Source organism: Ylistrum balloti, unplaced genomic scaffold, assembly GCF_031769215.1.
Source record: "Ylistrum balloti isolate Yb309-2 unplaced genomic scaffold, AGI_CSIRO_Ybal_v1 Utg369724, whole genome shotgun sequence".
NCBI classification, from domain to species: Eukaryota; Metazoa; Mollusca; class Bivalvia; order Pectinida; family Pectinidae; genus Ylistrum; species Ylistrum balloti.
Genome location: NW_026781942.1, coordinates 880,613 through 892,301, shown reverse-complemented (window position 1 = coordinate 892,301; position 11,689 = coordinate 880,613). Strand labels below are relative to the sequence as shown.

General features: G+C 36.2%; 1 protein-coding gene across 1 annotated transcript; it reads right to left on the bottom strand.

The window, feature by feature from the left end:
- Positions 1-8,695: 8,695 nt before the first annotated feature.
- Positions 8,696-9,868, bottom strand: LOC132565491 (uncharacterized). The gene has a single exon (XM_060230142.1). The coding sequence runs from the start codon at positions 9,866-9,868 to the stop codon at positions 8,696-8,698; it is 1,173 nt and encodes a 390-aa protein (XP_060086125.1).
- Between the last annotated feature and the right edge of the window lie 1,821 nt (positions 9,869-11,689).

Here is an 11,689-nt window from a genome sequence, read left to right as displayed (position 1 = left end):
GTATTGCTTTCCAGTCATATAGAATGTTCAACCGTGAAATCAGCAACTGTTGAGGAATGACGATCACAAAGTTTAATACTTAAAACATGTTGAATTATTGTTAGGGTCGCAATCGCCTCAAAGGGATTGATCACCTGAGAGAGCATATTATCCTTATGAGACATGTTAAGCTTTATAAGCATGCTTGCTATACTTAACCCTATAAGCATGACTTATTCACTTCTATTGGGAATATTCATGTTGTTTGTTTTTTTTTTTTTTATGAAGATGCGTTTTATTTCGATTTTAATTCATTGTTTTCATGAGTTTTTTTTGTGATGTGAATTATTTTACAATAGTGTGAAGCCGAATGTTTTTATTTATGTTATTTTACAGTTCGCCCGTTGTCAGTAATATGACCGGATGGGGAGTCCTGCTGCGGGGCTTCGTCAGTATGCACCATAAAGTTGGCTTCAGTTCTGCACTATCACAACTAACACAAACATATCGCAGGATCCAAAAAAATACCTCGCTCATATTGCGAGGCTGTCTTTAACTCTTCGTAGGACGTTGAACATAAATCAAACAAAACCAGTATAATATTTTTAATTTTCAAATCACAATACTGAGTCTAGTAAGGGACAGTCAGAGAAGAGTTTGACTACGTATATCAACACCATACTGCAGGGTTGAGTGTGCGTAACGGGCGTTCTAATGATGATTGTAATGACCCACTTACATGTATATGTGTTTACAATTAGATACAATTCGTGTGTTTTTGAAAATACAGAGAAAAAGAAAAAGCTAACTCACTAATGATTCCATTCGTTTCAACACATTACCCAAAAAATAAAAACAACCAAAATTTTTGCAGCGGATCTTGTGCAAATCAAAATATCAAGAACAGCAAGGGTGTAAAGTGGTTAATTATAAAAGTCTGCGTTGTGGTACATGCAAGTATATGATGGAAGGGAAGTCTTATAAATTCAGAACCAAGGAGTTCAACATAACCTGCAATATGTCATGTTATAAAAAAATGTAATTTATGTAATAACATGCCCTGGTTGCAAGGAATTTTACATTAGGGAAACGAGCAACACCTTGCAAGCTCGTGCACGTGTACATAAACAACATATAAATGTACCACAATATCGTCAAATTAAGATAAGCAAACATTTAGATATGTGTGGAAAAAGAACTTTAAAATATTTATCAGTTTTATCAGAGAGCCATGTTGGAAGAAAAGATAAAGAAAAATATAAAATATTTTATAGAATTATTAATTCCTAAACTAAATAGTTTTACCTAAAATTACCAGAGCTTTACTAGATATAAATGTCAATATGACGTCACTACTGAACTGTATTCATGACGTCACAATCCGTACCTATATAAATATGTAACATATCTTAAGAAGAAATGAAAGTACTTGTTTTTTACATCATGTGTTTTCCAGTGTTTTAACTTATCTATATATGTATATATATATATGTGTGTGTGAGTGTGTGTGTATTCTTAAATATTCTAAACTGCATGTTATATTTGATTGATGTTTCTATATAACCGTCGTGTAGAGTTCTATACTAGAACAGGGAAGACCAAGTATACCAGACGCATCTAAGAGATGACAAATTAATCAATATATTGGTTGATTAAATGCGTTGCGTAATTCAACCAGAGCTAACACATTGGACCGTTAATCCACAAAAATATAATATGAAAAATCATTAGGACGGTTGTCATTTGGTTTAATTGATATTGTTAATATGTGTTTTTGGGAGGCTGTGTGTATATGTTCGTACAAACATTCTCGTGATAAGTGCTGAACACTTCGTCGGTTCCAACAATAGAGCAGCAATCCCGTCAGATATCACGTTAAAAAAAACGTTTTTCGGTATTGTAAGCTCACAATTTGATTAGAATACATTTATTGGTCTTAAAAGCTCACGTTTTGTGACATTTTGTAATCTCGAATATTGCTCTATACTAAATCTGAGTTAAGATCACTAAATTGGAAAACACCCACCTTGAGTCGAAAAAACTAATCCCACAGCAGAGACAGATGCTTTTGGCGTTACAGTAATATAAAATATTACACGAAAGTGTCACTTCGGAAAAGCACTTATTTCAAGAATCACAATTGATCACTGAAAAAACAATACCTAGCTGATTTTTAGGAAAACAGATCTAATCAGAAACGTTCGACCTAAATAGGAAATATGTCAAAGAACAGCAATAACGCATTGGCACGAAAGGTTACTTGGAAAAGCACGGTGATTACATTATAAGACTATTTATTGTCCCCAAACCCTCCCTAGGTTTCTTGGCAGTTTTTTTTTAAGCCGAAACAAAATGGCAGCGTATTATTCATACTTGCGTGGTTACAGGGTACATACGTCTAAATCGCATCGCCGGGGACAAGACAAGTAAATAATATTTGCCGACTCTAGAGTATTATCACAATGAAGCATACCACCGAAGGACGTCCCAACCCGATCTTAATGACAACGGGCTAACCAGCCGTTAAACTACCAAAATGTTAAACGTTGAACGGGAAATATTAAGCACTATTTGTGACGATTGTTTCAGCCAGGGAGCTGAAACGCCCGGCGATAATCTACTTTTTAATATTCAATGTTTTATTAATGCTCACTTGTATATTTCAGACTTATTGAGTTAAATACGATGGTTGATTTTTGAAACTTGCCACGTGTTCACTTTTTTATTTAGATTTTTGTTATGAAACCATATATTTGATTCTTCTTTACCCACCTTCTACAAGCTTGATCTGTCTGATAACTTTGGGGAAGGAGGAGTGCCAGTTTGGGCCTTCTGGTTATCAGACAGATCAAGCTTGTAGAAGGTGAGTAAAGAAGAATCAAATATATGGTTTCATAACAAAAATCATAACAGTGATGGCGATAATATGAAAGGGTGTTCTTTCTTAACAACAAAACATATAGTGTTGAAACAAACAACAAATTGGTCACTTTGTTCATTTTCTTTATTTGCATCGGACCTGTAAGTTACGGTTGTCTCGTATCCCCTTCTCCTGCATCACTCTCAGTACCGTGGCCTCTGTAATCAACAGATAGCTGACATGTTGCCTGTGATTTGTTGGTCAGATATTGGTTATAATACAGCTGATGAGATGAATTAAAATTGTGGCTGGTTATATGTTTGATTCTGAAGTTTTTGGTCCCCGTTACAAAAGACTGGTTGCGGTTGTCTGCATAGCGAAAACATGCGCAAAACATTGTGTCTTCTTCGTATTTCAATCAGTCATACTCTTCACGCCTGTTTTGCAAAAAAACTTTCTTTTTGTTCTTCTCTCTGTTTTTTTTTTTTTTATCGGGAGGATCGCCCCTGACCTGCTAAGTGTTGTTGAGTGTAATCTTCATCACCTGAGAGCTAAGCTTTTAATAAGCACGTGGTTGCCTCATTCAAACATTTTGCAGATAATGATTAAGCTTTATATGCATTGTATTGTAGGCTTCGATGGCGATTATCAAGTTTCGATGCGGAGATGTTTATAAAGGCCTATTATATAATACCAAGCAATACCAACACATTTCAACAGTTTTTTTTAAAAGTTTTGACCATACATTTTTGCCTGTCCCGTCGGACAAGCCAGGCCCAACTTCAACCTGTCCGACAAGCAAATCTACTACTTCCGGACTGTCGAGCCCTGTGTGCAGATATATATTACCACCATATTGGGAATAAAAGACGCGACTGACTCTTCTACGTCAGTCGCTTATCTCGATCTTTTTCTACAACAAAAAATCGTGATAATGGGAACAGGCCCTTGGTATCGAACTAACTGCAAAATGTTTACTCCATATGTTGTGTATACAGGGTGTTGCTATCCAGAAATTGAAATTTCACAGAAGGGGAAATTTGAATCGGTACAGATATTAATGCCTTCTGCCCCGAGATTGTATTAGCACGGCCTCATTTCTCATAGCAAACTCATTTGAGTGAGTAAGTTCCTTCGGAGGAGAAAACCACAAGAAAATACCAACATGTCAACATAATCATAATCGAAAATCAAATTCATTTATGATTGTATGATTTACCGGCAAACTCACTTAAACTGTCAAAAGTTTTCAAACAAGCTATGTCTGCTGGTTTTTATTTCTGACCTCTATGCTGCATGGTGTCTGAAGGGTCATTTATTTTTTATGTAGCGAAAGTAGTCCTATATAGATTTGCCGCCATGATGAAGATCTTTACTATCTCCCAGTCTTGATCATCCAAGCAAGATATATTAATAGGTCCACATTAATAATTCTTTCGTTTTTTTCAGTAATGTTAAAGTACCATATTTCAAATACTGTTTGTTGTCTCTGGCAATATTTGAATTGAACAGTTTTGCAAAATAAAATGGTGACCCACTAAGATATAATCTGGTGCCGCAACTTTTAAAAAGCATCTAAAATATTTAGATAATTTCTTTTTAAAAATGTATACGTCAGGGATTTGATAATAAAAGCATTTATTCTTCATATAAAAATTCGTGAAAAATTAAGATAAATGTATTGATAAATATTGATATTTTTAAAATGTGAAAAAAAAACCACCGTAGTATTGCTATTACAGTATTTGTCGATTTACAAAATCATATATGGTTATTATGATGATAAAAGAAAAAAGTATATCGAAAAGCATAAGAAAAAGATTAATCAAGTTTAAGTAAACGGTGCGTCTCGGCCCCTTTTGGCATTAGCATGCCATGCCTCCTGTAGCAATGATAAAATATTGCCCAAATTTAGTTCCATTCTTAATTTGAAAGGGGATCGATTTTATGTAAACATAAACGGTACCTCTCCTAAAATCTAAAAAAAATCCTACTCCACAGGTAGTTATCAATTCTTATCTAGAACTACAAAAAGAGCGTTATTTTTGGCGCGTAATTTCTGTTTCCAGACTGCTTATGGTTAACGTTCGAATGATTGTTGGTCATCTATTGGCAGTGACGTCTTATTAGAATACCTCGAGGACGCATGACAAAGTAAATCACACATGTCTAAAGTACGTGCTTGATGTAGTTATTTGATATAGTTTTCGTTTATAGTTGAATTCAGTGGGTTTTTTTTTCATTTTGGGAGCGTCTTTCCATTGTTCTATCGTTATTTTGTGTCCAGTAGAGTCGTTTTCGGGGAGCTTTCATCTGTTTCACTGATACTCTTTTTTGCAAAAAAAGAAAAAAAAGTTTAACGTCTTCATTGATGTTGAACTTTTGTAATTAGGTTGTACTACTACACGAATGAGAATGTCTGCATCTTTCAACTCGATTCATAAATGTGTTTGACGTTAAGAGTGGGATGGAGCCAAATAGAAACATGACAACATTTGATTTTCATTAAAATCGGATAAGCGTGTACTGTTCTTGCTACAACATCCTTTCGTGTATATAAGTAATCCTTTCATGTTAAATACGGCTGCTCAGTGGAAAACAAATGGATAATCCTGCAACATATTGTGCAAAAGACGAATGCACTGAGTCTTCTCTCAGTACACATATGTCGGTTTTACACTTCACATGGACGTTTTGTTGTCTGCCCTTGTGAGTTTGACGCGAGTCATTTTGCATCAACATGACATAACAAGACAGAAAAAAGCAACCTAAATGTGTGAATTTAATCATTATAACACAGAAATAATTGAAATAAGAATTGTGCGAAGATATAGAATCTTGTCTAAATCAATTAGATATACTTACTTTTAGTACATCACTCACACAAAACGTTTTCGAACGTAAATATACAATATCAGATATTGTTGCATTTTAATCAGAAAAAAGTGTAGTTAGTTTGTGTGTTGTTGCATAAACATGCAAGTGCAATTTTTCAAATGCTTATTGTAAAAGAGTAGATTTTTAAAAAGTCTTGTGTTATTCCATAAAATTATTTTTTTAGAAAAGCTTAACAACTCAGATTAGTTATATTCCTGATGTAATAATAATATATTCATTTTCACAGGCATGTGCTTAACACGTGTGATTTTGTAATTGTTTTTCTTTGTTACAGAGAATAAAACTAACTGATACATGATTGTAACTTTTTCATGTTTGTATTTTGCCTCTCTTTATAATAACTGAATGCACAAAAACAAAGACAAAAAGGGGAAAAATCCTAATCACAATTGAGTACTTCAATTTTTATAAAAGCAAAGGCCATTCCAAATTTGCATATATGTTATATTACAGTAGCAGGAAGGATTTGTGCGTCATCTATTATACACAAAAAATCATCAACCAAAAAACAACAATTATATCGTTATAAAGACCACATTCTTTTAGAAACAACATCTAAAACATTTTAAAATCGCAATAGAATGAGTTTATCATGTGATATGCAGTAACATGATGACATTCAATTTCTTCACGTACGTGTACGTATGTGATGAATATGACATGGAAAAATATTCAAATGAAAAATATTGTAAAACTTCTATGAAATTTAACGTATTAAATCCAGCACAATTTAACAGTAAACATATCATTAAAGCCTAATGTATTAGCTTGATATGGACATGTGAAGGTCATTTGACATTTAATCTATAAATCAATATGAATACTTATCTACATAAATGGAAACCATGCAACACAAGCAAAAAAAGTAACATTAAAGTACAAACTTCAATCATATGTACAAAAATCTGACGACAATAATCCAAGCTAATTTTAAATTATTCTGTGGTTATATCATCCATCAAATAAAATAACTTTTAGCAACTTATTACAATTTCTTTAAATGTGGATTTACAATAAACAGACAAATGTAAGTCACCTGTACATTCATGTGAATAACAAATACCAACTCACAGATCTCTTCTGCTAGTGTATATATCTAATCATTCCAATTTTGAAATGAACATATTTAATATCTTACACTAAAAATGACGTTATCTTTTTATTCTTTTAGAACGGGATCAGGTATGACGAAGATCACATCTGAATAAGTATACCAACATCTATATTTTCTTCTTGCCCAAATGTACTCTTTTTATTGATACGTGTCACACATTTGATAAAGAGTTCTTTTTTGTGGGCGGTTTATTTCCAGTATTTCCCAGGATACGCAACTTTTCGTACAATAAAGCCAACGCTAAGTGAATCGACATCGATTGTCTTTTTGTTTTCTAATATACCAATACACCAATACCAAGCGAGATGTTTTTGTCTGTTTCCGCATATATATCAACCAAAGGATTTACACCATCTGAGCCCATCTATGGCCCATCTTCCCGTCCATTTTTATTGCAGTATCTTTATGAGATCAACATGACCTGAGATTGTCTTTTCCGAAAACATGGTATATCCCTATGATCCACATCATCTGAATTCTCCGTTTTTGCTTCCAAATAAGCACCTTCTATACGATTTACTTTGTGTGAATTCTTCTTTTCGTGCATTTCCGTAGCAGCATCTTCCACTTTTAATATCTCTCTCAGCTTTAATAACGGCATTTTCTTTAAAATCTGATTCACCTGAATATTTCATCTTTTCTATTTCTACATCATCCGATTTATTCTTGGCTACTTCCAAATGTCTCTATTAGATTTACATTTTCAGACATCGTCATCTTGTCTATTTCTATGGCAGTATCTTCCATGTGATTTCTGCCATCTGAGATCCTCTTTTCCCGGCTATCGCCACCATCGTCAAGATCAACTATGTCCAAAAATTCTTCCACGTGGCAGTTTCAGAATCAATATCCACTACATTACAAAGGAGATCCACCGTTTGCCGATGTTGGTGTTCTGCCATACCAGAGCCAATCTAATATACAACTGTTCTCCGGTTGTCCATGCTGGAAAAACCTTCACCGTCTTTGTTAATGAGTATCACTGGTAAGCAATGGTTGGGTATCCAGTGTCTAATAGACATATCACTTCGAGTTGTACTCCACATTAGTACAGCCATGCCCTCTATCGCATTTGTCCGAGGGTGTGTAATTCTGTCCAAGTCTTTATTTACGTTTCAATTGCCAAATTGTGGGAATGCGGAGAAGATCTTATGTAAAGATTCTTTATACACAACCAGGAATTTTAATATGTGACGTTTCGGTGACCAGTACGATCCGTACGCTGTCACCTTCCTCAGACAAATGACCAGTAAAGCATGTACACAAAGGTGTGATATGTGTACGAGTTGTCGTGGAATAGCGTAGATTTCGGACATGCTGACAAGTGCCGAAATGACTGTTAGCGAATAGTAAAACCATTCGGCTACGCTTATTTTATTACTTGGTCATAGATGTGCGAGAGTCTATGAGCCCCCTCATCTCGATTCAGAACTGCCCCGCTGCGGCGTATCCAGATGGCTTCTTTGATCTGTCGCTTCAGAAGATGGTTCTCCCTATCGAGCACCTTTGAGTTTTCCCAGTCAATCACATGGTTTTCCTGCATGGCATGGTCAGTGATTGCCGATTTGTTTATCTGGGACTCCGACTGCTTCCTCTCTGATCGGGTGAACTTCTTTTCCTCTTGTCTTTCGGTGTCTTTCCAGTGCTCCCCAAGGCGAACCCCGAATCGCCTTCCAGTCTCTCCAATATATGACGCGTCACAGTTTTTGCACCCGATCTTGTATATGCATTCTGCGACATTCTCTTTGGTTATCTTATCCTTAGGGTGGACTAGGATATTTCGAAGCGTCTTGTGGGGCTTCATGGCTGTTGCTCCATGGTTGCGGTATATCCTTTGGATGGTTTCAGATATACCCTTTATATATGGGATGACCACCTGGATTTTTGTTTTGTTTTGATCTTTCATAGGTCTTTTTCTGTTTTTTTCCTTTATTTTGACACTGTTTTTGTACCCGTTTAAGGGCCCATTCCGGATATTCACAATTTTTCATTGCTTTCATGATGTGGCTCTGCTCTTGAATTTTGTCCTGTTGTTCTGTGACTATGGTCTCACATCGATTGAGCAACTTGCGTACGACCCCTAACTTCTGATGTAAAGGGTGGTGGGATTTAAAGTTGAGGTATTGGTCTGTGTGGGTCTTTTTCCTGTAGACCAATAACTTCACTGTTCCGTCTTCTCTTCTGGCTATAAGTGTGTCTAGGAAGGGCATTCCGCAGTTGGTTTCTTCCTCACATGTAAACTTGATGTTGTTAGTGGTGTCAATAGTGTTTATGTGGTTAGTTAGATCTTTCTGTGATCCCTTCTTGATTATTTCTAAAATGTCATCGACATATCGTTTCCATAGGCTTGGCTTGCAATCTATGGGGGCAGTGGCTATTGCTTGCTGTTCTAGATGTTCCATGAACAGATTGGCGACAATAGGCGACACTGGGCTCCCCATAGCAGTTCCAAAGCGTTGCTGGTAGATGTTGCCTCGGAATGTGAAATATGTTGTGGTTAGTACAAATTCTAGCAGATCCATGATGTCCTTGATCTGGAGGTTTGTGTTTTTATGCCAGGATCTGTCTGACTCTAAGCGTTTTTGAATGATTTTCAGTGCATCATCAATGGGAGTATTGGTAAACAGAGAAACAACATCATGTGAAATAAATTGTTCATCCTCTTGGATCATGATGGTGGACATAGCTTCTGCTAGATGTTTAGAATTCCTGACATGATGTTCCGATTTCCCCACTAGCGGTCCAAGAATGTCTGCTAGTGACCTGGAAACGTTGTAACCAATGGATCCAGTGTAGTCCACAATAGGCCTCAGTGGGTTCCCCTGCTTGTGGATCTTGGGTGTGCAGTATATTCTCGGGGTGTTTTCAGCTGTGGGATACAGATATCTATACTGGCTTTCGGTGATTTTGCTCCCTTGTTTTAATCTAGTCAGAATAGAAATGAGGCGTCTTTTAAATTTGTTGGTAGGGTTGGTCTGCAGCTGTTCATATGTCTTGTTATCATGCAGCATTGTCATGACCTTCGCCTCCTAATCGTCGGTGTCCATGACGACTGTTGCCTTTCCTTTGTCAGCTGGTAATATTGTAATGGATGTGTCTCTTCCTAATTTTTGGAGTGCGACCCGTTCTTCTTTAGTCATGTTTCTCTGAGGTAATTTTGTTGATTTTAAAACCCCTATTACCTGTGATCTCAGTTGGTCAGCTTCCGCAAAGTTTAGTTTCTTGCAGGCTTGTTCCGTGGCTGCAACAAAGTCATCAACTTGGATCTTATCTGGAACGATGGCATAGTTCATACCCTTAGCGAGTAATGTTTTCTCGCTGTTGGTGAGCTCTTTGTTGGAGATATTTACCACCCATTTCTTTATCACGGAATCATTCAGGTTAGCTCCAGAGTTTTGTTGTGGTGTGTTCTCTATAAGACGGTTAAGCTTGGTCAAGTGGCGTTGTTTGGTCGTATCGAACGCTCGTTCACCTATACGCTTCATATGTTTGTTTATATCCCCTACAGTGTCATTCGATAAGCATTTGATCAGTTTGTCGGTGAGCACTGTTCGCTCGTGCATGTATGCGTCTATTTTGTTATTGACGACTCGAATTCTCTCTCTCACTAGATCTTTTTGAGCTTTATTTATAATATTACGAGCATTCACCGTATTGACTGGGCACCTAATCCTCAGACTTAATCCTTACTTTCCAACCTGACGAAAATGTTCAGTATTATCGGAGAAGATCTTCATTTGCAAGACTCTTAAAATTCCAAACAATCGCCAAATACCCATTAAGATCTGGATTTTGAAACCTTCATCACCTCATTGTGATATGCTGTGAGATTTTCCCCCTTAGCTGGACACCTGGCATGAATTCTTCCGAGTACATGACAAAAGTTTTTTCGAAAATAAAGACTTAATATTTCTTTACATTTCAGTGTTTGGTATGCTTTTCGTGAGGTAGTCATATCAGTTCAAATTCTGCATACGTTTTGCACAAGTTCAGTTCTGTAAAATATCGATGATAGTAGCCTTTGTTTATATACATAGAAATTGAACTCCCTAATGTGCGCTTCGTTATATCTATTTGAACAGTCCTTATTTAATTGCTTACAGCTTTCTTCAGCTTTCATCTTGATTTTTCTGAAATTGTTTGTTGATGTTGAAGAGATCGGTTATTAGAAGAGAGTTTAAAAGACTATAATAGCACAGAAGATTTCACCCTATAGTTTGCTTGGCCAGCAAGCCATCAACCTGTATCGCATTGCTTTTTCTAAAACCCTTTGCAGGAAGCGTCCATTGTCACAAAATGTTCTTGTCTTTTTCGGTTGGAATGTCTGCCCGACACGGCCTCATTCTAGAGAAAACTGTAACTGATCCAAAACTTTATGAAGTCTGCCTGATATGGTATCTAGCGAAAGACTTTTTTGTTCTTTGTCTTGTTCCTGTTTAATGTATGTTTAATTCCTGGGATCGGTCGCAACACGTCATCCCTTAAATAGAGATAGAACTTTTGTTTTCAGCCTCTCGGACAATATCTGATTTTTTCGTCACATCTTGCGGACATTGATTATTTTCATGGCAAATGTCTTGATCTTATAGTTCCATATTTTGTGTCCTATTTAAAATGCAGAAGAATTTGATCTTCCTGGCCTGTTACTTATTATAGATTTTGAGAAAGCCTTTGATTCTGTGTCATGGAAATTTGTTGATGAAGTTGTACTTTTTTTTTAATTTCGGACCTAGTATGAGAAAATGGATAACGACTTTGCGCAATAATTCTAAATCTGCAATAAATCAAGGTGGTAGTTTATCTCCCTTTTTCGACTTGAAACGAGGCTGTCGACAAGG

Excerpts from the sequence above, each read along its gene's own strand:
- LOC132565491 (XM_060230142.1), bottom strand. The coding sequence starts at position 9,868 with ATGACAATGCTGCATGATAACAAGACATATGAACAGCTGCAGACCAAC.